General features: G+C 38.7%; 1 protein-coding gene across 5 annotated transcripts in view; it reads left to right on the plus strand.

Annotated features, from left to right (window-relative positions):
* The window catches only part of FAR2 (fatty acyl-CoA reductase 2), a 146654-nt gene that overhangs the window by 69124 nt on the left and 49627 nt on the right, over positions 1–27903 (plus strand). For all 5 annotated transcript variants that reach the window (XM_081250088.1, XM_081250087.1, XM_081250085.1 and 2 more), the window contains exon 2: positions 17731–17959. In XM_081250088.1, coding sequence (XP_081106214.1) covers positions 17771–17959 — 189 coding nt within the window. In that variant the 5' untranslated portion in view covers positions 17731–17770. The remainder of the gene's footprint in view (positions 1–17730; positions 17960–27903) is intronic.

The following is a 27903-nucleotide window of genomic DNA, read 5'->3' on the forward strand; positions in this document are numbered from 1 at the left end:
CTGCTGGGCTCTAGATGTGTTCATACATTCAATTAATGGTAAAGAAATATGGAATTAAAATTACCATTATAACCCCAAGGTGTCTCATTAAACTCTTAACAATGCATCTAAATTGAACTTTTCTTCTAAACCAGTAGACCCATAGACGAATATCATTGTACTTGGAGTCACTTCCTTTTAAGGAAAGATAAAAGTCATCCAAAAGTACAATTAGGCTTAGCAGGGGACAGTAGAAGAAAAACCTCTTATGTCTTTTCTACATTTGGTTAATGGTTAATGGAATAACTATGGAATTAATGAAACCAGGTTCAAAACCTTGCTCTTCCACTTGTATGGCCCCATTCAGGAGTTAATCTCTATAAATTCCCTTATCTGTAAAAGGAGTAGAATAGTTCTATGGAAGTAAATGAAGACCTACCAAATGAGAACAAGCAAAGGCTATTTATCTGAGCTGGCTACAGCAAGGAAGTCAGCCACTGCCACCTGCGTTTTGGCACAGATTCAGAAGCAGACACAGGAGCAGGAAAGCTTTACAGTGGAAAAAGGGAAGGCGGCAGGTGTGCCCTGATGGGGGGCTGTTGGCATGGGGAGACTGTAGGCCAGCAAACTAGGAGCGGGGCATCCTATGGGATTGGTTAGTGGTATACATTTGGCTTTCCCTGGTTGGTGCTAACTTGGAAGAGGAGACAGAAATTAAGGGAACTGTCAGTTGTTAATCAAGCCCTGGCTGTTTGGGGCCAGCTGTTTCAGAAGTTATTGTTCATCTTCCTGGATCATCCCTAGAGATAGAATCTGACTTTCTAAAAATCTGATTCCTAGCTAGCTGGCTTCCCAGGTTGTTTATTATAGATAACAGGTTGGGTTCCTGGGCAGGTTGCTGTGGGTTGTGGGTCAAAGTTCTATTTTTATATATTCTCTGACCATGGCCCATTGGTATGTTCAGTCTCTCAGTTGCACCCATGAATAGTATTCGTCACAGGGCAATCATGTAACAGGTGCTCAATAAATAGAAGTTTAGTCTCTGCAAGTGTTTGAAACCACTGCTATCTGGTACATTTTTCTTGATGTCAGTGTTGGGGTTTCTTGATGTCAGAACTGGATGGATGTGGGGGAAGCCAGATGATGCTGGTATAACTAGGTCCTTCTCTAGGGAGTTATGTCAGAGTCGGCAGAGTATATCACTTGTAGGCAAAACACCTGTGAATACCTTAGGAGCGCCTGAAATTGCACATCCCATTTATTTCATTTCTAGGAACTGTCCAAGCCGAAAGAAACTCCAGGATCCTAATAGGTCTCTAAATTCATCCTGAATTTAGGATGTGTTCCAGGGATACCAATGAGCTTAAAGCCACTTGCAATTATTAAAAGTTCTATAATAAAAACTCTCACATGGCGAGAGACAAAGTACCTTACCCTGAACAGGTGGGTGTCTTGTTCATCCTTGTACCCCCAGCATCTAGCACAATGCCTGGAACACTGTATACACGTATTCAGCAGTTGAATAAATGAATAAATGAATGAATGAATTTCCCAATTAGATCAAGTAGCTATTGTAAAGATAGTAGGTGTCACCTTGCCTGCTATTTGCTGTGTAATTTAGATCTTCCTGTATGTTTTATTCTTCACCAGAGCTCTTAAAGTCTGATTGAGCTAAAAATAATCAAATGATTGATCACATAATTTATAGTGATAGAAAAATCATGAATGACTATTTTGGTCACTTTCTTCCCCCAGAATGCTGAATTCTGAAAAGAACATGCCAATGAACACATTAAATGGAATTTTAAAGCCTTATTCAATGAACTGGAAAGAAAGATGACTTGAAGTAGCTTCTTATTAGTGCTCATGTGAAATGGTGCCTAATTTGAACTTTAAATGCTGAACTTATTCAAATGTTTACTTAGAAATATGTTCCAAGCCAGCTGGTTCACACAGCCTCTTGGGGATGTACATCTCAATGGGACAGGCAGAATGTCTTGCATTTTGTATGGCAGAGTCCGCAGAGACCAGGATTTCAGAGATAAGAACCTAGCTTAACATCCAGCCATTACTGGAGTGCACTTCATCCTCCACATATCCATTTATCCATCAATTTGTTCATTTATTCATCACTTAAATAACATTGATTGAGCATGTAGAATTTACTAGGTACTAGGGGTAAACAGTGAATCCACTGTCCCTGCTCTCAAAGAGCTCAAGGGTATGATATGAAATCAATGATGAACATAAATGCATCTAGAGACAAGATCTGACAGAATTTATTCATTCAGTTACAATATCTGGAGCACAGAATGATGACTAAGCTCTCTGCCCTTGAAGAACTCCCGCTCTTGTACAGCAGAAAACTCATGTACACAAATCTGCAAGAGAGAACATGGTTAGTAGGAGAAAAACCAAAATCTTCTTGCAGTGTTTCTACCACCCGTCCCTTCCATTCCAGCCTCATTGACCCAACTATAAAATGTGTCAGCCTTTGTCCAACCTTCCTAAAATTAAATCCTCTCAATAAAATTTTTTAATTTTACAAATGAGGAAACAGCATCTAAGTCTAATCACTTGCTTAAAGTCATGACTAGTAAATAGTAGAGCTAAAATTCAAACCTACATCTTCCCTACAGAGACCTTAGAACTCCTCTTATCATGTTAATGGAGGACCTCATCCAGATCTACTGAATCAGAATGGAATGAGGGGTGGAGAGAAGACTGCAAATCTGCAGTTTGAATAAATAAACACCCCAGATGGATCTGATTTGCGTTATGGTGTGGTGTGAGAACCACTACTGCCTTGCCCCTCATTGAGCTCTTCCTTACCTCTAGCCTGGACCTTTGAAATAGACTCCATTTTATTGTGTTTCCCCTCCTTTCTCAGCCCCTCCTGTTGATTAACAGTCCCTTCTTCAAAATTTTCTGTGCCTGTAAAAACCTACCTCTTTAGCTGGGCAGTGAATTTTCCACAGTCTGTTGTCATCTATTCTTTTGGCCAAGGGCTCCTTGACTTCTTTTTAGGAATTATCTCCTACAGCCATACTAGTGCACACCTAGCATACCCATCAGACTTTCTCATATCCCTTTGCTTTACCTTCGTCATTACCTTAAACACCTTCTGAATTTCTGCATCTCCCATCATACTCCTTGTGCAAAAATCAGTTTCATAGTACACAAATGATTTATTGTTCATGCTCAAAAGTAAAAAATCCTTCCTGTAGTCACCTTAATATTTTACATTGTTATATATGAATATGAATATATGAATTATATGAATATGAATATATGAATATATGAATTTGTATATGAATATATGAATTATATATGAATATATATTATTCTATATTATATTTTATACAGTATTATATCTATGCCAGGCTTTGCCTTTTACCATCATGGTACATGAATTCTCTTCCTGATTGGAGGCAGGCCCTTAGAAGACAGGCAAGAGTCCAGACTCAGGAATTCTTATATCTTCCCCTTTGCCCCACACCTTTATCATAGCTTAAGGTGGGGTACATAGAATTCAAAAGGAGATCAACATTCATTTGTGATTGATAAGTAGACATAGGTGTTTGCCTAGATACAAAATTGTTAATAATAAATTGCAATGGCCTATAGATTCTGAAATAATGGTTCAGATTTAGAACTGATGGCAGAGGTTAGTCTGTGAAACAGCAGCCTAAATGATATGAAAAATACTCCATCTCTGTTCACGGTAAAATGAACAGAGAGTGGATTTTATAATTTCAGTAAATACTATGAAAAGCATGTGAACCATAGGTGATTTGATTGGGTAGTATATGTTAATTAGCACCATAAAAGAGTTAACAGTCATTAAAATAACATAGTAACTGGAGGAGAGAAAGAGTGCTTTTATTTCTTTGTTCAAGTTACTATGAAACAACTAGGCATAAGAATTTGTCCCAAATGCACCTTTTATGGACTGTGGCCTTCTGATAGCTTGTACTTTGTTGTATAAAACCTGTGTTTTTCTTCTCATGTTATATAGCTACTACCCACAGCTTAGTACAAATATGAAGTACATGTTTTTTTCAAATCGCTAAGTACTTTCTCTTTTACTTTATAGCCAATATTTTATAATAACTATAAATGGAGTACAGCTTTTATAATTTGTGAATCACTATGTTGTACATCTGAAACTTACATAATATTGTACATCAACTATACCTCAATTTAAAAAAAGAAATAGCATATAATCCTAAAGTTGTCATCAGGTGAATCACTCTTAAAGCAAATTTTTTTTTAACATCTTTATTGGAGTATAATTGCTTTACAATGGTGTGTTTGTTTCTGCTTTATAACAAAGTGAATCAGCTATACATATACATATATCCCCATATCCCCTCCCTCTTGTGTCTCCCTCCCACCCTCCCTATCCTACCCCTCTGGGTGGTCACAAGGCACTGAGGTGATCTCCCTGTGCTATGTGGCTTCTTCCCACTAGCTATCTATTTTACACTTGGTAGGGTATATATGTCCATGCCACTCTCTCACTTTGTCCCAGCTTACCCATCCCCCTCCCCATGTCCTCAAGTCCATTCTCTACGTCTGCGTCTTTATTCCTGTCCAGCCCCTACGTTCTTCAGAACCTTTTTTTTTTTTTTTAGATTCCATATATATGTGTTAGCATACGGTATTTGTTTTTCTCTTTCTGACTTACTTCACTCTGTATGACAGACTCTAGGTCCATCCACCTCACTAACAAATAACTCAATTTCATTTATTTTATGGCTGAGTAATATTCCATTGTATATATGTGCCACATCTTCTTTATCCATTCATCTGTCGATGGACACTGAGGTTGCTTCCATATCCTGGCTATTGTAAACAGAGCTGCAGTGAACATTGTGGTACATGACTCTTTTTGAATTATGGTTTTCTCAGGGTATATGCCCAGTAGTGGGATTGCTGGGTCGTATGGTAATTTAATTTTTAGTTTTTTAAGGAACCTCCATACTGTTCTCCTTAGTGGCTGTATCAATTTACATTCCCACCAACAGTACAAGAGGGTTCCCTTTTCTCCACACCCTCTCCAGCATTAATTGTTTGTAGATTTTTTGATGATGGCCATTCTGACTGGTGTGAGGTGATACCTCATTGTAGTTTTGATTGAATTTCTCTAATGATTAGTGATGTGCTTGTTGGCAATCTATATATCTTCTTTGGAGAAATGTCTATTTAGGTCTTCTGCCCATTTTTGGATTGCATTGTTTGTTTTATTGATATAGAGCTGCATGAGCTGCTTATAAATTTTGGAGATTAACGCGTTGTCAGTTGCTTTATTTGCAAATATTTTCTCCCATTCTGAGGGTGGTCATTTCATCTTGTTTATAGTTTCCTTTGCTGTGCAAAACCTTTTAAGTTTCATTAGGTCCCATTTGTTTATTTTTATTTTTATTTCCATTTCTCTAGGAGGTGGGTCAAAAAGGATCTTGCTGTGATGTGATTTATGTTACAGAATGTTCTGCCTATGTTTTCCTCTAAGAGTTTTATAGGTCTTTAATCCATTTTGAGTTTATTTTTATGTATGGTGTTAGGGAGTGTTCTAATTTCATTCTTTTACATGTAGCTGCCCAGTTTTCTCAGCACCACTTATTGAACAAGCTGTCTTTTCTCCATTGTATATTCTTGGCTCCTTTATCAAAAATAAGGTGACCATATGTGCGAGCATTAATCTCTGGGCTTTCTATCCTGTTCCATTGATCTATAATTTTGTTTTTGTGCCAGTACCATACTGTCCTGATTATTGTAGCTTTGTAGTATAGTCTGAAGTCCAGAAGTCTGATTCTTCCAGGTCCGTTTTTCTTTCTCAAGATTGCTTTGGTTATTTGGGGTCTTCTGTGTTTCCACACAAATTGTGAAACTATTTGTTCTAGTTCTGTGAAAAATGCCATTGGTAGTTTGAGAGGAATTGCATTGAATCTGTACCTTGCTTTAGGTAGTACAGTCATTTTCACAATGTTGATTCTTTCAATCCAAGAACATGGTATAACACTCCATCTGTTTGTATCATCTTTAATTTCTTTCATCACTGTCATAGTTTTCTGCATACAGTTCTTGTGTCTCCTTAGGTAGGTTTATTCCTAGCTATTTTATTCTTTTTGTTGCAATGGTAAATGGGAGTGTTTCCTTAAATTCTCTTTCAGATTTTTCATCATGAGTGTGTACGAATGCAAGAGATTTCTGTGCATTAATTTTGTATCCTGCTACTTTACCAAATTCGTTGATTAGCTCTAGTAGTTTTCTGGTAGCATCTTTAGGATTCTATATGTATAGTATCATGTCATCTGCTAACAGTGACAGCTTTACTTCTTCTTTTCTGATGTGGATTCCTTTTATTTCTTTTTCTCCTCTGATTGCTGTGGCTAAAACTTCCAAAACTATTTTGAATAATAGTGGAGAGAGTGGACAACCTTGTCTTGTTCCTGATCTTAGTGGAAATGCTTTCAGTTTTTCACCATTGAGAATGATGTTGGCTGTGGGTTTGTCATATATGGACTTTATTATGTTGAGGTGAGTTCCCTCTATACCTACTTTCTGGATGGTTTTTATTATAAGTGTGTGCTGAATTTTGTCAAAAGTAATTTCTGCATCTATTGAGATGATCATATGTTTCTTCTCCTTCAATTTGTTAATATGGTGGATCACATTGATTGATTTGCTTATATTGAAGAATCCTTGTATTCCTGGGATAAACCCCACTTCATTATGTTGTATGGCCCTTTTAATGTGCTGTTGGATTCTGTTTGCTAGTATTTTGTTTAAGATATTTGCATCTATGTTCATCAGTGATATTGGCCTGTAGTTTTCTTTCTTTGTGACATCGTCTCTGGTTTTGGTATCAGGGTGATGGTGGCCTCATAGAATGAGTTTGGGAGTGTCCTCCCTCTGCTATATTTTGGAAGAGCTTGAGAAGAATAGGTGTTAGCTCTTCTCTAAATGTTTGTTAGAATTCACCTGTGAAGCCGTCTGGTTCTGGGCTTTTGTTTCTTGGAAGATTTTTAATCACAGTCTCAATTACAGTGCTTGTGATTGGTCTGTTTATATTTTCTATTTCTTCCTGGTTCAGTCTTGGAAGGCTGTGCTTTTGTAAGAAATTGTCCATTTCTTTAGGTTGTCCATTTTATTGGCATAAAGTTGCTTGTAGTAATCTCTCATGATCCTTTGTATTTCTGCAGTGTCAGTTGTACCTCTCCTTTTTCATTTCTAATTCTATTGATTTGAGTCTTCCCCTTTTTTTCTTAATGAGTCTGGCTAATGGTTTATCAATTTTGTTTATCTTCTCAAAGAACCAGCTTTTACTTTTATTGATCTTTGCTATCATTTCCTTCATTTCTTTTTCATTTCTTTCTGATCTGATCTTTATGATTACGTACCTTCTGCTACCTTTTGGGTTTTTTTGATCTTCTTTCCCTAATTGCTTTAGGTGTAAGGTTAGGTTGTTTATTTGAGATGTTTCTTGTTTCTTGAGGTAGGATTGTATTGCTGTAAACTTCCCTTTTAGAATTACTTGTGCTGCATCCCATAGGTTTTGGTCTATTGTATTTTCATTGTCATTTGTTTCTCAGTATTTTTTCATTTCCTCTTTGATTTCTTCAGTGATCTCTTGGTTATTTAGTAGCACATTGTTTAGCCTCCATGTGTTTGTATTTTTTACAGTTTTTTTCCTGTAACTGATATCTAGTCTCATAGCGTTGTGGTCAGAAAAGACACTTGATACGATTTCAATTTTCTTAAATTTACCAAGGCATTATTTGTGACCCAAGATATACTCTATCCTGGAGAATGTTCCATGAGCCCTTGAGAAGAAAGTGTATTCTGTTGGTTTTGGATGGAATGTCCTATGCATATCAATTAAGTCCGTCTTGTTTAATGTATCATTTAAAGCTTGTGTTTTCCTATGTATTCTCATATTGGAAGATCTGTCCATTGGTGTAAGTGGGGTGTTAAATTGCCCTACTATGATTGTGTTACTGTCGATTTCCCCTTTTATAGCTGTTATCATTTGCCTTATGTATTGAGGTGCTCCTATGTTGGGTGCATAAATGTTTACAATTGTTATATCTTCTTCTTGGATTGATCCCTTGATCATTAGGTAGTATGTTATTTGTTGTTTTGTCTCTTGTAATAGTCTTTATTTTAAAGTCCATTTTGTCTGATATGAGAATTGCTACTCCAGCTTTCTTTTGATTTCTATTTGCATGGAGTATCTTTTTCCATCACCTCACTTTCAGTCTGTATGTGTCCCTAGGTCTGAAGTGGGTCTCTTGTAGACAGCATATATATGGGCCTTGTTTTTGTATCCATTCAGCAGTCTATGTCTTTTGGTTGGAGCACTGCATCCATTTACATTTAAGGACCCCTATAATTCAAATGTTGGTGCATTTAATGTTGTCCCAGAGGTCTCTGAGACTGCCCTCAATTCTTTTCATTCTTTTTTCTTTATTCTGCTCTGTGGTAGTTATTTCCACTATTTTATCTTCCAGGTCACTTATCCATTCTTCTGCCTCAGTTATTCTTCTATTGATTCCTTCTAGAGAATTTTTAAGTTCATTTATTGTTTTGTTCATCATTATTTGTTTGCTCTTTAGTTCTTCTAGGTCCTTTTTATTTTTTTTATTTTTGCTGTGTTGGGTCTTCGTTTCTGTGCGAGGGCTTTCTCTAGTTGTGGCAAACGGGGGCCACTCTTCATCACGGTGCGTGGGCCTCTCACTCTCGTGGCCTCTCTTGTTGCAGAGCACAGGCTCCAGATGAGCAGGCTCAGTAGTTCTAGGTCCTTTTTAAACGTTTCTTGTATTTTCTCCATTCTATTTCCAAGATTTTGGATCATCTTTTACTATCATTACTCTGATTTATTTTTCAGGTAGACTGCCTATTTCATCTTCATTTATTTGGTCTGGTGGGTTTTTACCTTGCTCCTTCATCTGCTGTGTGTTTCTCTGTCTTCTCATTTTGCTTAACTTACTGTGTTTGGGGTCTCCTTTTTGCAGGCTGCAGGTTTGTAGTTCCCATTGTTTTTGGTTTCTGCCCCCAGTAGCTAATGTTGGTTCTGTGGGTTGCATAGGCTTCCTGTTGGAGGGGACTAGTGCCTGTGTTCTGGTGGATGAGGCTGGATCTTGTCTTTCTGGTGGTCATGTCCACGTCTGGTGGTGTGTTTTGGGGTGTCTGTGTCCTTATTATGATTTTAGCCAACCTTTCTGCTAATGGGTGGAGTTGTGTTCCTGTCTTCTGTGGCATAGGGTGTCCAACACTGTAGCTTGCTAGTCATTCAATGGGGCTGGCTCTTAGCATTGAGATGGAGATCTCTGGGAGAGCTTCCACCATTTGATATTTCATGCAGCCAGGAGGTCTCTGGTGGACCAGTGTCTTGAACTCGGCTCTCCCACCTCAAAGGCACAGGCCTGACACCTGGCCAGAGCACCAAGACCCTGTCAGCCACATGGCTCAGAAGAAAAGTGAGAAAGGGAGGGAGAGAGAAAGAAAGAAAGAAAGAAAGAAGAAAGAAAGAAAGAAGGAAAGAAAGAAAGAAAGAGAAAGAAAGGAAGGAAGAAAGAAAGAAAGAAAGAAAGAAAGAAAGAGGGAGAAGGAAAGAAAGAAAATAAAATAAAGTTATTAAAAAATTTTTTTAATTTATTAAACATAAAAAAATTAAAAAGTAATTTTAAAAAAAGGAAAGAAAGAAAGAAGAGAGCAACCAAACCAAAAAAGCAAATCCACCAATGATAACAAGCACTAAAATGTATACTAAAAAAAAAAAAAAAAAATGGACAGACAGAACCCTAGGACAAATGATAAAAGCAAGACTATACAGACAAAATCACACAAAGTCCACCACCTCAATTTTGGGATGATTCGTTGTCTATTCAGGTATTCTAGAGATAAAGGGTACATCAGGTTGATTGTGGAGATTTAATCCGCTGCTCCTGAGGCTGCTGGGAGAAATTTCCCTTTCTTTTCTTTGTTTACACAGCTCCCGGGGCTCAGCTTTGGATCTGGCCCCTTCTAGTTTGTGGAAACCTTTCCTCCTTCACGGCTCCCTCCCACTGGTGCAGGTCCCGTCCCTATTCTTTTGTCTCTGTTTTTTCTTTTTTCTTCTGCCCTACCCAGGTACGTGGGGAGTTTCTTGCCTTTTGGGAAGTCTGAGGTCTTCCCCCAGCGTTCAGTAGGTGTTCTGTAGGAGTTGTCCCACATGTAGATGTATTTCTGATGTATCTGTGGGGAAGAAGGTGATCTCCACGTTTAGTCCTCCGCCATCTTGAATGTCCCCCCAGAGCTTCTTTCTATAATTACAATCAGTCCTGTCAAATCCTGCCACTTTATCAACTCAGTTTATGTAATATTTTAAATCCTTTGTGGCCCTATCAACAATCTTCACCAGGAGTAGATCCAATCTCCAGAAACCACTTTCTTTGCTCATCTGTTAGAAGCAACTCCTCATTCAAGTTTTATCATGAAATTGCAGCAATTCAGTCACATCTTCAGGGTCCACTTCTAATTCTCGGTTTCTTGCTATTTCCACCACATCTGCAGTTATTTCCTCCGCTAAAGTCTAAACTCCCCAAAGTCATCCTTTAGGGATGGAATCAACTTCTTCCAAACTGGTCTTAATGTTGAGATTTTTACCTCTTCCCATGAATCACAAATGTTCTTGATGGCATCTAGAATGGTGAATCCTTTCCAGAAGGTTTTCAATTTACTCTGCCCAGATCCATCAGAGGAATCACTACTTATGGCAGCTATAGCCTTATGAAATGTATTTCTTAAATCATAAGACTTGAAAGCCAAAATTACTCCTTGATCCATGGACTCCAGAATATATGTTGTGTTAGCAGACATGAAAACAACATGAATCTTGTTGTATATCTCCATCAGAGATCTTGGGTGATGGGGTGAATTGTCAGTGATGTTTTGAAAGGAATCTTTTTTTTATGAGAAGTAAGTCTCATATTCATTAAACTGTGATGCATACAGGTGTGGCTGCCATCTAGGCTTTATTATTCTACTTACAGCGCACAGGCAGAGTAGATTTTGCATAACTCTGAAGGGCCTTAGGATTTTCAGAATGGTAACTGAATATTGGCTTCAGTTAAAGTCACCAGCTGCATTAGCCCCTAACAATAGAGTCAGCCTGTCCTTTGAAACTTTGAAGCCAGACATTGACTTCTCTGTTTATGAAAATCCTAGATGGCATCTTCTTCCAATATAAGGCTATTTCATCTACACTGAAAATCTGTTGTTTAGTGTAGCCACCTTTGTTAATTATCTGAGCTAGATCTTCTGGATAACTTGTTGCAGATTCTACATCAGCACTTGCTGTGTCACCTTGCTCTTTTATGTTATAGATTTGACTTCTTTCCTTAAATCTCATGAGCCTACCTCTGCAAAATTTTCTTTTGTACCTTCCTCACTTCTCTCAGCCTTCAAAGAAATGAATAGAGTTAGGGCCTTGCTGTGGATTAGGCTTTGGCTTAAGGGAATCTTGTGGCTTGTTTGATCTTCTGTCCAGACCACCACAACTTCCGCCTAAGGCTGTTTCAGTTTCTTATCATTTCTGTCTTCATTGGAGTAATTTGCTTCAAGAGCTTTTCCTGTGCATTTACAGCTTGGCTTACTGTTTGGCACAAGAGGTCTAGCTTTCTCTCAGGTGTAGACATGCCTTCTTCCCTAAGCTTAATCATCTCTAACTTTGGATTTAAAGTGAAAGACATGTGACTCTTCCTTTCACATGAACACTTAGAGGCCATTGTAGGGTTATTAACTGGCCTAATTTTAATATTGTTGTATTTTAGGGAATAGGATGGCCCAAGAAAAGGGAGAGAAATAGGAGAACGGCCAATTGGTGGAGCAGTCAAACATATACATTTACCAATTAAGTTCACCATCTTATATGGGTTTGGTTTATGGCACCCCAAAACAATTACAATAGTAACATCAAAGATCACTGATCACAGCTCACTGTAACAAATATAATAATAATTTTAAAATTTGAGGCATTGTGAGAATTACCAAAATGTGACACAGAGACACAAAGTGAGCAAATCCTTTTGGAAAAATGATCCCAGTAGAATTGATCAATGCAGGGTTACCACAATCCTTTAATTTGTAAAAACATAAAATAAATAAAACACAATATCTGTGAAGCAAAATAAAATGAAGTGCACTAAAATGAGGTATGTCTTTACATTGAACTGCTTCCATCATGGAAGGGGCAGTATCTTGTTCTTACTAGAATAGACACTTTGGATATGGATTTGTTTTCCTTACATGAAATGCTTTTGCCAAAACTATCATGAGTAGACTTATAGAATGCCTTGTATACCATCATGGTATTCCACACAGTATTGCTTCTGCTTAAGGAACTCGTTTCCCAGCAAATGAAGTGTGGCAATAGGCCCATGTTCATAGAATTCAGTGGTCTAGCCATGTTCTCCTCCATCCTGAAGCACCTGTATTGATAGAATGGTAGAATGTCCTTTTGAAGACTCATTTACAGTGCCAGCAAGGTGGAAAAACCTTACAGGGCTGGGGTAAGGTTTCCCAGAGGGATGTGTATGCTCTGAATCAGCATCCAATATGTGGTGCTGTTTCTCCCATAGCCAGGATTCACAGGTCCAGAAATCAAGGGGTTGAAACCAGAGTGTCACCACTCACCATTACCCTTAGTGGCCCATGAGCAAAATTTTTACTTCCTGTCCTCATGACCTTTTGCTCTACTGACCTTTTGCTCTACATGACCTTTTGCTTACTGGTCCTCATGACCTTTTGCTCTATGATATCCACACCTAACAGGGTGTAGCACACAGTAGGCAGTCAATACACCTATTTAATCAATTATGATGAAGTGATGGATTTAGGTCATATCTTTCTCCATTTTCATTTCTGTTAAATTTGGAGTGTTTTATGAAGACTTACTAAGGAGCTAAGCAGAAGCAAACTAGGAGGAATGTGATGAGATGATTGCTAAATTTTGTTTTCTTAAGCCAGCCTGGACTATCCCTCCCCAGCTGGGATGATTTCCAAATTGGTTTATCTTGACCATAGAGCGTTGCTAATTCAATTAGTGAGGCCTATGCCCCAACATCCCTGGGGGTTATTATTCCTCCATCAAGAACTTAAAAGTTTTCCCAGAAAAACTTTATATAAAAAGCCCACAGTGAAAGGTATCTAAATTCATTGCTGAACTGCATAATTTGGCATATACTCAGGAAACCAAAGTAAAAAGTAGAGCTCTCTGATGAAAACTTTTTTTTCACTAAGTACTTGACAAACAGATATGTGACTTATATATATGAAAGTTGGGATTAATAGTCTACTTTACAGCACAGAGACTAAAAGAAATTTGGTTAAATAAAAAGTGAGGAATCTTTATCTGGAGAAATCTTCCTGCACCTTCACTTTGAATTCTATCAAGATTCACCACATGTGTAATTTGCTTGGGTAAACGTAGTTAATTATGAATGATTCAATATGGGTAAAATAAGATATGACAGTGGATTATATTTCTACTTAACCTCACAAACAGATATTTAAGCTTTGAATCTTGACTTTTTAATAGGATGGACAGACTATTATAAATTGAGAATTTTAAAAAGTCCTAAACAGTGATTCTCTGAAAAGGGAGGCAAGTTTTCCCCAAAAGCACCTTGAGCGAAGTCTAGAAGCATTTGGGTTGTCACATCCTGCTGGGGAAAGAAGGATGTCATTACCATCGAGTGAATAGAGGCCAGAGTGCTGGTAAATACCGACGTACATTGCCCTGGACAGCCCCTGCTACAAAGCTTTACCCATCCCAAAATGTTAATAGTGCCAAGACCAAGAAACCTTGACAAAGTATGATTCCTGAGAAGCAAAGAAACTTTTTTCTTTTCTAAAAATGTTTTTCTCTCAAGGGCTACCAAGAAGTATGGATTGTCTACTTAAATGCTTGAATCTTCCTTTTTTTATTTTCCAGAGGAGCCACCCAAAGAAGAATTAAAGTTCCCACATGCTTTACACCTGAAAAAATGTATGACTTGGCACAACTGTTGTGATTAAATGTTTTAACACCTGTTCTCTAGAAATTAGAACAGCCTCATTTCTAGAGAACAACAGGAGAGGGAACACTATCGAATTCCACTCATGACCATGGAAAACTGGCAATCTTAAGGAGAAAAGATGCTCCAGAATAGAAAGGAAGAGTCTAAGCTGCATAAGGCCTCTTCACTACTAGTCCCAGTGCCTGGACAGTGCCCGGCACACATAGACATTCATTAAAAATACATTGGCTGACTCTCACGGCTCCCATCTTTTTTTCCTTCAAGGCTCAGAGACTCTGCATTATACAGGATGGTTCAGAGATTGTCAAAGTAGTTTAGGCTTCTCACAGACCATATTAGAAGCATGAGGAATAGGAAACTGGGCTTTGCTCTCTGCCTGAGTAATCTGAGACTGTACGAAAGGTAAGCCGTGATCCAGCCAGCTGTTCTAAACCTATTCTTCCTTCTAGAGTTGTATATCCTCCATTACTGAGTGTAAAATTATTTTAATTTTTGAAACAATTTAATTGCTTTAATGAATTATATTAAGGGTTAACTGTTCCTGGACCTTGGAAATCCATAACGTATGAAATGGGTTTTCCGGGGCCAAATTTTGTATGGGAGTTTCTGGGTCGAGGAACCAAGCCATGTCTTGAGAGTAGAAGCAAAAGTTTGAAGAAACATCTCTGATGATGTTTTGATCTGAGGATGAGGACTTCTCTTTGACATTTTTCAGAATCACTTGCCTTAATTAGAGTCCTGGCCACAACTGCCCTGCCACCTGCTCTTGACAATGGGTAGTGAACTCCAGGAGATACGGGCGTATGTTTTGCTTTCCTCTCAGAGCACTCATTGTACTGTGCTGGTTTCTGTTGTGTTTGAGAAATACTTGGACTCCAAACAGAGCGGGCACATTCCATTCTTTGGGGACACTTTAAGCCTTCCTTTGTCCCACAAGAAATTGGCTCATTAGAGATATGTAACCTGCTCTCTAAAATTTTTCATCACACATTGCAAAATTGTCTGGGACCAAAAAATCTGAAGAGTATCTTTTCAGTCCTAGAAAATATAACTCCAGGAAAGCATATGTTATTACAAAACAAGCATCTGACATCTTCAGGACCAATGAGGTTGGGGAGTCACCCTATCCAAACTCAGTTTCCCATCTGTATTTTCCTGCTAACCATGTTCACTTATGCCTAATATTCTATTAAAGTAGTATGGTGCCTAAACATTTTTATATATAAAGATGTTGGAAAGACTTACCATCGAGTAGAGTTGCATTTGGGGAAAACACTTTATTTGACTTGATGACAGTTATAAATCATCTCATATTTCCAAAAGAGGGTATATAAAATGCATAAGACAGGACATTTAAAACAAAGACTGCGGGCTTCCCTGGTGGTGCAGTGGTTGAGAGTCCGCCTGCCGATGCAGGGGACACGGGTTCGAGCCCTGGTCTGGGAAGATCCCACATGCCGCGGAGCAGTTAGGCCCGTGAGCCATGGCCGCTGAGTCTGCACGTCCAGAGCCTGTGCTCCGCAACGGGAGAGGCCACAACAGTGAGAGGCCCACGTACCGCAAAAAAAATAAAAAATAAAAAATAAAATAAAATAAATAAAAAAATAAAACAAAGCCTGCGCGCAGCAACAAAGACCCAACACAGCCAAAAATAAATAAATAAATAAACAAATTTATTTTTAAAATTTATTTATTTTAAATAAATAAACAAATTTATTTAAAAAATAAATAACTGTCAAAAGAAAAAGCCAGAAACCATTAAGACAAAAAATATGGAACCAGGGACCATATGAATAGCCAATACTATAGGTAAGTTATATTTTTAAGGGTTTTACATGTATTCACTCACATAATCCTTACCACAGCACTATTAAGTGGATACTTCAGTTACCCTCAGTTTACTGATGAACAAAATGCAGCATTGAAAGATTAATAATTTGCCTGAGATTACAGACCTAGTAAGTGGTAGAATTGGTATTTGATTTCAGTCTTGCTTAGAATCTGAGTGCTAAACTAGGATACTGTACTGCCTTCCAAACGGGGACACCACTTTTCTGAGCTTCAAGGCAGGCAAAGCAAAAATAATCAATACTTTTCCCAAGTGCTAAATTCTTGAGAAAATCATTAGATACATTGTAATGTAACATTATGTAACATGACAAAAAATATCTTTCATTGCTCTTTTGCACAAGGTCCAAATGTGTTCTTCAAAATAATATTTCTCATATCAATCCTTAATAAAAGGGATTTAAACAACCAATGAAAATAGCTAACATTTGAAACCCATAGTACTTCCTAGTGTATAACACTGATAATTGTGATTTGTGTCATTGATCCCTGTTTTATTTACATTTGTAACAGTTGTAGTTAACTTGTTTATGTATTTACTTATATGTGTATCACTGGCCTCCTCTGCTAGAGTGACAGCAAGGATCTGTTTGCCTTATTCAACCGCTTACCTTCAGAACTTAGCATAGAGTCTGGCATGGCAAGTGCACAGAATTATTTGTTGAGTAAATCCATGAATGAATGAATCCTCCAAAGGCAAAGAGTTCTGCCCAAAACGTAGCCTCAAGATACTCAAAGTATAAATTATGACTATAATTTTAAACTATAAATTATAATTAATTTATACATCAGGACTTTGAAAAATCATTTTTCGTTAAGGAGTCACTAGAGTTGACTTGACTGGAGTGAAAAGGGCAGGGTGTTGGCTTTTTCACTTGTTTTTTTTTTTTCGTGTTCTTCTTTCAAGCTCTGAAGTCAGGGCTGGTCCCTGGAGTTGTGTTCTGCAAGATCCACCCAAATCCCATCCACGAAGACAGCTGAAGACTTGCTGCAGGCAGCAAAGTCAGTGACAGAAAGGAAAGTCTGCTCCCACATTATGGCCTTGCCTCCTTCAAAGCTCCGCGGCTTCCAATCAACAATCTTGAGGCCAGACTTAAAGACAAAACACTTCATGTTGCATGGGGTGTTTTTTCTTGGAAGTCACAGCATCCAAGTGCTGCATCTGGCTTCCCACTACCAGATTTGCTCTTGGAAGTGATTTTCTCCGAATAAAACTCAACTGAAATACTAATTACATCATAATTTTAAAAATTTGATCCTGTTCTAATCTTTGGTTTCACAGGTTTGGGGCTATTCCCAACCTTATCATTTACATTCTCATAACACTGAATTCTTTGTATTATTCCCCCATACAGCATCCCACACCACACGTTGGACCTTTGCTTTTGATCTTTCTTTGGCCTGGAATGCCCTTACCCCAGCCCTTATCTCTTTTCAAGTTTGACAGTAGGTGTCACCACCTATAGGGGCCTTCCTGAAATTTCCAGATCCTGCTATGCACCCTTCCTCTGTGCTTTCTTTGGTTTTAGCATTACCATATTATATTTCACGGTCTCTAGGTATCTGTCTCCTCCATCAGACTACAAGCAATTCCTTGAGAGCAGGAGCCATGTCTTACTCATTTCTTGTCCACAGTTCCTGGCATAACATCTAGCATGGAGAGTAATCTCAGTAAATATTGATTGAAATGAATTGTGTTGCCAATAAACCATGATGCTATCACTCTGTTTGACCTTTTCCTGCATTCAATACTCCTGGAAATACCAGCAACATTTTAAATGACTGCATTTTAGCACTTCGGAGAATGTAATCTTTTGTTATTTTTCTTTCTTTTCAGGAACCTCTTTCCGAAGCTATAAAAGACAAAGGGAATAGCCATGTCCATGATTGCAGATTTCTATGGTGGCAAGTCCATTCTCATTACTGGGGCCACAGGCTTCTTGGGCAAAGTGTTGATGGAGAAGCTATTTCGCACCAGCCCAGACCTGAGAGTCATTTACATCCTTGTGAGGCCCAAGGCTGGCCAGACCCTGCAGCAGAGGGTTTTCCAGATCCTGAATAGTAAGGTATGCCTTATGGGAAGAGCCTTAGGGCATGGTGACCCACTACAATGTTCCCTTATAGCCCCAAACTGCAGGTGGGGGCCAGGATATCTGGGCAGGTAGAGGAAAGGAGACAAAACAAGATAGCAAGGAACAGCTCATGGAAATCTGTGGTGTTCTCCCATAAGAGGGGAAAGAGTGCTTAGATCCTGTCCAGAACAGGTGAGCGGGTAGTCTATATTCTGCAAATTACTGAGTAAGAATCAAAATGCTAAAGTTCGCAGAGTGGACTCGCCAGGCTTGAAGTCTATCATGAGGTCATCCAAACTCTTCCCTAATTTTCATTTAAATTTAAGGTAGCTTTCCTCCAAATTTTTGGATAGTCTATTACATATTATATCGTATCATATTATAAACAGATATGATTACTAAGTAGCCATGCAGTAATACTTTCAGTTGTCTAAAAGCCACACGTTGTATACTTTATCTATGATAACTTGCTATTTCTATTATCCTGTAAGTTCTTCTAAGGGAAAATGAAACACATGTGTGAATGAGCATTTGAGTATCAAACTTTCTCACTCCCCTCCCCCCAAAATATGACTGTCATCTCATGTCTTAATTTATAAATTTGAAAGCTTTCATCTCAAACATATTATCAATTTTTTGTCACTTTATACCTCTTATCCTCCAGCTTGCAATGTTTAGAATAATAACAACAATGACCTCCTAGGATTGCCATGGGAATTAATTTAAATGTACGTGTCTTGTTCATAGACCCCTTTGGAAAGTACAGGGTCACTTAGGGTTGGCAAAAGGAAGATTTAAATAAGAAATTTTTTTTACAAAGTCTCCTTTCCAGTGTTTAGTCATGCTAACATCTAATGGAGTTGTGTATCTGATAGCACAGCACATTATAGACACCCCATAAGCTTGATGATTACATTTTATCTTCTGGCACCAGCATGAGATTTTGGTATAAACCATCATCAGGAGAATCACAAAAGCCTCTCCTGTATCTCATAGCTTAACTCAGCAGTGGGACAAATAATAACAGCTGGCACTTACTGGGTACTTAGTACATGGCAGACATTATTCAAATGAGCCTTACCTCATTGATTTTTCAACAACCCTGTGAAGTAAGAATTAATATCCCAATTTTACAGATGGATAAATGAGACCAGAAGTATTAACTTTCCAAAGGTCACCCAGTTAGTAAATGAGAGAGTCAGACTTCAGACACCCACCCCCCCAGTCTGGTGGCTCTAAGGCAAGCACACTTGCCTATACCCTACACTGCCTGCATTGTAACTAATGGTTCTTAAGAATAAGAAAAAAAGGCTGATGTGGCATAAAACCAAAATTGAGAATAAACTCTCAGATCCTTCTTCATACAGCTTGCTCAGTTATACATCCCTAATGGACTGTTTTCATCATGTAGGAGACATGCCTCTTTAGCTTTGTAGCCAGCTTATGAATTTCTAGATAAATATTTTGGCAGAGCGTCTCGTGGTCAGCATAATTTTCGCCTACAGTTATATTCAATGCATTGTATTTGATAACACAGCAACAATTCTTTTGGTATGGAAATCTTGATTATACTATAAATAACTTATTTATGAAACTGGCTTGCAAATCTCTACCTGTTTCCACTATTGGGCTATTTACAACTGTCAGCTATTGACTTTTATAAACAGTGGTCCTTAAACTGTGGTCTCCCAACCAGCAGCATCAACATCACCTGGGAACTATCTGTTGCAATCAGATGGTGCTTAAGAGCATGGGCTTCAGAGGTAGATTGACCTGGGTTTGAATCTCAGCACTGCTAATTATTAGCCGTGGGACAGTGGGCAAGATACATACTCTACTGAGCCTCAGTTTCCTTATCTGTAAAATGGGATAATAATATCTTGCTCACATACATTTATGGCAAACTTTGGATGAGGAGAGCTGGCTCCCCCTGAAGCTCTCTTCCAAGATCGATGAAACTTCTTTTCTGGAAATCCTCAGCAAAATTTTCCTTACATCTCATCAGCCTGGGTTAGGTTATATATCAACTTCTGAACCAACCTCTGTGGCTTGAGTTATGCGATGTACTGATTTGTTCAGAAACTTCAGATCTAAGCCAATCACTGACCACCTGGAAATTCTCAATAATCTTACAGAGAATCTTAAATTAAGGATGTAATCAATCATAATTTAATTAAGTTTATAGGGAGACCCAAGCTGACATATGGGTTAAAAAGGCAAAATAAAATTTCTCTGAGTTTTGTTAATGTAAAACATAAAATAATCAGCTTTGTATTTTAACTAATCCAAAACATACCCATAAATTTGTCATCTCCAATGCAGAGATAAATAAACTGGAGCTTGGTAGTATCTTAAAACCAAGAAAACTGCAGTCAGTAGCCATTTCCTAAGTTCCTGGATGCTCAGGACTTTCCATTTCTAGTCAGCAGCTGTCCTACAGTTGTAGTTTTAAAAATTCTTCTCCTGCTGGGGAAACTGGACAGCTACATGTAAAAGAAGGAAATTAGAACACTCCTGAACATCATACAGAAAAATAAACTCAAAATGGATTAAAGACCTAAATGTAAGGCCAGACACTATAAAACTCTTAGAGGAAAACATAGGCAGGACACTCTATGACATAAATCACAGCAAGATCCTTTTGGACCCACCTCCTAGAGAAATGGAAAAAAAAAATAAACAAATGGGACCTAATGAAACTTCAAAGCTTTTGCACAGCAAAGGAAACCCTAAACAAGATGAAACAACAACCCTCAGAAGGAGGGAAAATATTTGCAAATGAAGCAACTGACAAAGGATTAATCTCCAAAATTTACCAGCAGCTCATGCAACTCAATATCAAAAAAACAAACAACGCAAATCCAAAAATGGGCAGAAGACCTAAATAGACATTTCTCCAAAGAAGATATACAGATTGCCAACAAACACATGAAAGGATGCTCAACATCACTAATCATTAGAGAAATGCAAATCAAAACTACAATGATGTATCACCTCACACCAGTCAGAATGGCCATCATCAAAAAATCTAGAAACAACAAATGATGGAGAGGGTGTGGAGAAAAGGCAACCCTCTTGCACTGCTGGTGGGAATGTAAATTGATACAGCAACTATGGAGAACAGTATGGAGGTTCCTTAAAAAACTAAAAATAGAACTACCATATGACCCAGCAACCCCACTACTGGCCATATACCCTGAGAAAACCATAATTCAAAAAGAGTCATGTACCACAATGTTCATTGCTACTCTGTTTACAATAGCCAGGACATGGAAGCAACCTAAGTGTCCATCAACAGATGAATGGATAAAGAAGATGTGGCACATATATGCAATGGAATATTACTCAGCCATAAAAGAAACGAAATTGAGTTATTTGTAGTGAGGTGGATGGACCTAGAGTCTGTCATACAGAATGAAGTAAGTCAGAAAGAGAAAGACAAATACCATATGCTAACACATATATATGGAATCTAAAAATAAATAAATAAATAAATAAAAATGGTTCTGAAGAACCTAGGGGCAGGACAGGAATAAAGACGCGGACGTAGAGAATGGACTTGAGGACCCAGGGAAAGGACAGGGTAAGCTGGGACGAAGTGAGAGTGGCATGGACATATATACACTACCAAATGTAAAATAGATAGCTATTGGGAAGCAGCTGCATAGCACAGGGAGATCAGCTCGGTGCTTTGTGACCACCTAGAGGGGTGGGATAGGGAGAGTGGGACACAAGAGGGAGGGGATATGGGGATATATGTATATGTATAGCTGATTCACTTTGTTATAAAGCAGAAACTAACATAACATTGTAAAGCAATTATACTCCAATAAAGATGTTTAAAAAAAAAAAGATAGCCCTAATAGAATCAAATCCAGCATACAAAGTTAGCTTCCTATGAGCAGTCAGTCCCACCTACCTTCCCCTTTGCTAAGCCTTCCTTCACATGGGCTCCAAAATTCAACCTCAGAATAAAAATTTTTTTTCTTTTGTCATTAAAAATCTTTCCTTTGCCTCAAAGAGACTTTGCTGTTACAGTAACACTATTGAAGATATGTCTAAATGAGTATTTTAAAAGGGAACAATTACTATAGCACCAAAATGCTCAAGACATTGAAATATGTACATTTCTTCTTTAGTCTCTATTTCTGGTTTTTGAAGCAAAGGCATTAATTATACTTCCATAAATTTTGACTTATGTGGTCAGATAGAAAGACAGGGCCTGGGCTTCTTCATAAAAAGAGAATGATATAGTTTAATATTTTTGCAACGTTTCCTTTAAAAAGTGAAACTATTCCATATGAAGTCTAGTTTTCCTCGATTTGGTTAGAATTTGGAGGGAACCAGTGCAAGTCGGTTATTCCAAACATGTGGGTCCCCACAACCAACTTTCCAACACAGGGTTATACTTAAAAGAATATACCCAGACATCTTTGGTTTCCTAGTAATTCTGTCTGCTTTTATACTTTCCTAATTTCAGATTCAGTGAGAAGAGCCTCAGGTTTGTCAAATAATACACAATTTGCTCAAAATTATTTGATTTGCTGAAACCAATAACACATTTATTATCCCAATTTTTTCCCTTTAATTTTTTAAACTAAGGCCTTTTCGTTATTTCTCTTGTGTGTTCCCACTGTGCCTTCCACATCTGACACAGTGCTTGACACTCTGTAGGTAATCAACCAAATTTGTTCAATGAACAAGTTTAATGTACTCCAGTTCTTTAAGCCAGTCTTTACTTCTGTTGTATGACCACTCTCACCCTAGGTTCTTACTCAGAAGAGCTTTCCCGTCTGGGTTAGAGTTTCTTCTGAAAGCCCTCTGATTCTACAAATATTTATTAAATATCTTATATGAATCAAGATCCAGTCTAGACTCTGCCGCCATTGAACTTTATTTTGACATGACAGAGTGATTTAAATGCCTCCATGCCTTATTCCTAAGAAGGATCTCGTATTACTTTTACTCTGTACTTGCCTCCTGTCACACAAAACAATGCATGAATTCTAATCCACCTTAATACAGTGTGCTTGAAGGTAGATTAATGGTATCAGGTATACGAGGCTTGGAAACTTTCTTTAAAACATAATGAATAGGGCTTCCCTGGTGGCACAGTGGTTGAGAGTCCGCCTGCCGATGCAAGGGACACGGGTTCGTGCCCCGGTCCGGGAGGATCCCACATGCTGCGGAGTGGCTGGACCCGTAAGCCCTGGCCACTAAGCCTGCGCATCCGGAGCCTGTGCTCCGCAACAGGAGAGGCCACAACAGTGAGAGGCCTGCGTAACACACACACACACAAAAAAAACATAATGAATAAAAATGTTACCAGTTTGCCTTTGACTCCCACTGTGTCCCCAGGAAATATGGTCAAGAGAACATCTGTTCTATTGATATCTATCTATCAAAATTCGTTCATCAGCTTCATTCCTTTCCTTTCATGGTATGGACAGCAACTACCTCTCACTTCCGGTTTCCCTACCTTCAGAGAGAGACAGTTAAGTAGGAAATGCTTTGGAAAGAAGGTTATTTTTAATCCTTTGGCCACATAGAATTGGGACTCAAGAATCAGAATAGAGGATCAGTTTCCTCACATATGACTAAGATCCTTAAGTATTTTCAGATGACTTAAAGGAACATGTCAATTGAGGGAAAGGTATCTGAATTAATGGCAGATCCTTGAGGACTTTCTCACAAAGATAATTAAGGTGGCACTCTAAGAAAACAACCAGAGACACACATAAATAATGTGCAAATATATTTATTGAGCATGTTTACTTTTATCGTGAGGAAAAAAATACACTGTCTTTTGTAGTGAAAAACCAGAACAATAATCTTTTTTCCAAAAGAATTTTCTAAATGCAATTACAATGAAGATGTTTTATTTTTATAGGGGGAGAAAAAGCCCACTTTTTAAGATAGTAAATAAATAAGGCAGTAAAGCAATCACAAATTTCCAAAATCATGTCATCAGATATAAGTTCACTTTACTTTTAGTTTTGAAACTTTATCAGAATTAAATAGTTTGACTGAAGTGAGAGAGTAGCATTGACATATATACACCACTAAATGTAAAATAGCTAGCTAGTGGGAAGCAGCTGCATAGCACAGGGAGATCAGCTCAGTGCTTTGTGACCACCTAGAGGGGTGGGATAGGGAGGGAGGGAGGGAGATGCAAGAGGGAGGAGATATGGGGATATATGTATACATATAGCTGATTCACTGTGTTATACAGCAGAAACTAACACAACACTGTAAAGCAATTATACTCCAATAAAGATGTTAAAAAAAATAAAATAAAAGATAAAAGTAAGACTCAAAGAAAAAAGAGAAAGAAATACGATTCTAAGTATAAAATCGTTTTTAAGAAAACTCTCCTAATTTCTTTCACAAAATCTGAGAAGTTTCTAGGAGAATAAGCCAAATTTCCCATGTTGACATGTGAACATGCTAACTGCAGACCCACTTGTGGGTCCCCAGGAATCCCAAGCTGACTGCTTGGTCTCTTATTATGAAAAATGTGCTCATTTAAGTATGAACCAACTAGCTTTCCAGGTAGCAGAAACAATTTTCAGTGTCAAAATTGATATTTATTTTGCTATCTAGAATGGGGCTTTGCTTAAAGACATGATTCTTCCCCACGACAAGAGATAATTAGTTGCAAATAAATCATTCAGTTATGAAGCTCAAAGTGTTGACAGCATTTTGAGGTTCTTCAGTGCTTTAAAGGTGTGTTCCTTTTTACAACAGTCATGCCCATTTATATCCATTTAGGTTCTTAAGTTGGTCATAATCTACTCTGAATAACTCTTTAAGAAAACATCAAGAAGACAATATCCATACCTGAAAAATAAAACCACAAGTAGTTGAATTTCTATTAAGAGTGAGGTAGTTAATTAAGAGTGAGGTCAGAATTAAAAAAAAAAAAATTTCATTGAGAGAATACCAGAAATGGTTAGGCATTTCCTCTTAAATTAGAGTAATCAGGTAAGAAAAGGGTTACAATGAGATTGTGCTGGGTTTAGAATGCAGCATCTGAGAAGACCAGGCAAAATTCAAGGCTTCCAGGGAGGGACCATCCTGTATGATGTCACCAGGAAGCAGATTTATAAACAAAGGCAGAGCTTGGCAGGTTGCACTGGATATTTTAAGTCAACTTCTCTGGAAAAATGTGAATTACTCAGTAAGCTCTCAGCTGCTCCTGAGATAAGTCAACTTTGAAATACCCTGGAGAGTTTTGGGTAATGAATCATGCAGGGTCACACACAGGGCCCTCAGTTCATAGAACTGATTAGATTTAAGACAATAGAAGATAGCAACATTTTATGAAATAGTTTATTGAATCGTTTTGCAAGACTATCACTTTTTGGTAGTTTTTAGAAGACATTAGAGCCCTAAGAGGAAAAATAATGTGTTTAAACAAATTAACTTCCAACCAAATAACACCTGCAAAGAAAAGGCCAACACTCTGACATCACTGGAGTACTAAGAAGCACCCAACAGAAAAGTTACTTTCATTTTATGTAAAAGTTCGTTGTTAATTTTCATAGACTCTTTTATAAGGAAGAAGAGCATTTTCATGTTTGGTTCAGGCTACCCTGTGTAAAAGTTGCTTGTCCACAACTTCCAAAAAAAGATGAATTTCTGATTGATATTAATGATTCTGTTAAATCTCCATATAAGGCAAAGGCAAATAAAACCAGAAGTTTGTATTTTAAATTCCCAAAGTCAGTTTTGTTCCATTACTACTTTTTACTTTTCCTAAGAAACTAATGATCCCACAAAAAGCAAGAGGCTTTTATAAACTTAAGACAACTTGAGGGACTATTGCCAGGAATTAAAACTTCCCATGATTAACAAACACACACTTTTGAAAGAGTATAACTGATTCTCAGTTTGACAGATACTCAACTCAGATTAGTTGAAGCATGTTAAGCCTCTCCCCTCTGGGCCATTTCCTTCCTTTTAAGAAAAAAAAAAAAAGCTTTTAAAATTGATTTTGTCCTGGAGATATTCTTTAAGGTCCTAGAAACAGAAACAATTTATTTCTCAATCTCTTGTTTTCTTTTATAATACCATTCACTAGTTAATTCAATCACTGGCATGATTTCACATGTCCAACTTCTTTCCTTCTTTTTAAATTTCTTCCAATCACATCAAGTCTTTTTCTTAAAAGCTTCACATTGCCTGTACTGATTTCATTCAAAAAAGACACCAAACCACAGGATTCAACATGACTCTTGTCAACTAATTGGCACTCGCCACTGGCACTTGCCAGCTACCTCTACAAGGATTAAATCATGTGCTGCTGCAGCTGCTGATTTTCAACACCTGCCTGAAAGGTGTTCAGGGTGGAGTGCTGAAATGAGGCTCTCTGTGCTCTGGGAAAAACTGGCAGAATAGGTCTTCAGATAGTTAGATATTTTCAGGAGTCGATTTTATGAGCCCAATTCTTGTATCTCCTCATATCTAGAAAAACACTAAAATCCTTCATGGTGACATCTGCTCCTCATGACCAGCAGTAACCTTCACGAGACCAGCAGAAACCTACAAAAAATATGTGCTTGAAGGGGAGCTTCAAGATGGTGGAAGAGTAAGACATGGAGATCACCTTCCTCCCCACAAATACATCAGAAATACATCTATACGTGGGACAACTCCTACAGAACACCTACTGAGCTCTGGCAGAAGACCTCAGACCTCCCAAAAGGCAAGAAGCTCCCCAAGTACCTGGGTAGGGCAAAAGGAAAAAGAAAAAACAGAGACAAAAGGATAGGGATGGGACCTGCACCAGTGGGAGGGAGCCGTGAAGGAGGAAAGGTTTCCACACACTAGGAAGCCCCTTCGCAGGTGGAGACTGCGAGTGGCGGAGGGGGGAAGCTTCGGAGCCACGGAGAAGAGCACAGCAACAGGGGTGCGGAGGGCAAAGCGGAGAGATTCCTGCACAGAGGATTGTTGCCGACCAACACTCACCAGCCCAAGAGGCTTGTCTGCTCCCCCGCTGGGGCAGGCGCGGGCTGGGAGCTGAGGCTTGGGCTTCGGAGGTCAGATCCCAGGGAAAGGACTGGGGTTGGCGGCATGAACACAGCCTGAAAGGGTTAGTGTGCCACGGCTAGCCAGGAGTCTGGGAAAAGTCTGGAGCTGCCAAAGAGACAAGAGAATTTTTCTTGCCTCTTTGTTTCCTGGTGCGCGAGGAGAGGGAATTAAGAGCGCTGCCTAAAGGAGCTCCAGAGACGGGAGTGAGCCGCAGCTATCAGCGCGACCCCAGAGACGGGCATGAGACGCTAAGGCCGCTGCTGCCACCACCAAGAAGCCTGTGATTGAGCACAGGTCTCTGTCCACACCTCCCCTCCCAGGAGCCTGTGCGGCCCGCCACTGCCAAGGTCCCGTGATCCAGGGACACTTCCCCGGGAGAATGCACAGCGCACCTCAGGCTGTTGCAACATCCCGCCAGCCTCTGCCACCACAGGCTCACCCCAAACACCGTATCCCTCCCTCCCCCCGGCCTGAATAAGCCAGAGCCCCCGAATCAGCTGCTCCTTTAACCCCGTCCTGTCTGAGTGAAAAATAGACACCCTCAGGTGAACTACATGCAGAGGTGGGGCTAAATCCAAAGCTGAACCGTGGGAGCTGTGTGAACAAAGAAGAGAAAGGGAAATCTCTCCCAGCAGCCTCAGGAGCAGTGGATTAAATCTCCACAATCAACCTGATATTCCCTTTATCTCTGGAATACCTAAATAGACAATGAATCATCCCAAATTCAGGAGGTGGACGTTGGGAGCAACGATATATATATATTTTTCCCTTTTTCTCTTCTTGTGAGTGTGTATGTGTATGCTTCTGTGTGTGATTTTTTTCTGTATAGCTTTGCTTTTACCATTTGTCCTAGGGTTCTCTCTGTCGGTTTTATTTTTCTTTATTTGTTTCTTTAGTATAGCTTT

The sequence above is a fragment of the Mesoplodon bidens genome, assembly GCF_964165515.1.
Source record: "Mesoplodon bidens genome assembly, chromosome: 11".
NCBI lineage: Eukaryota > Metazoa > Chordata > Mammalia > Artiodactyla > Ziphiidae > Mesoplodon > Mesoplodon bidens.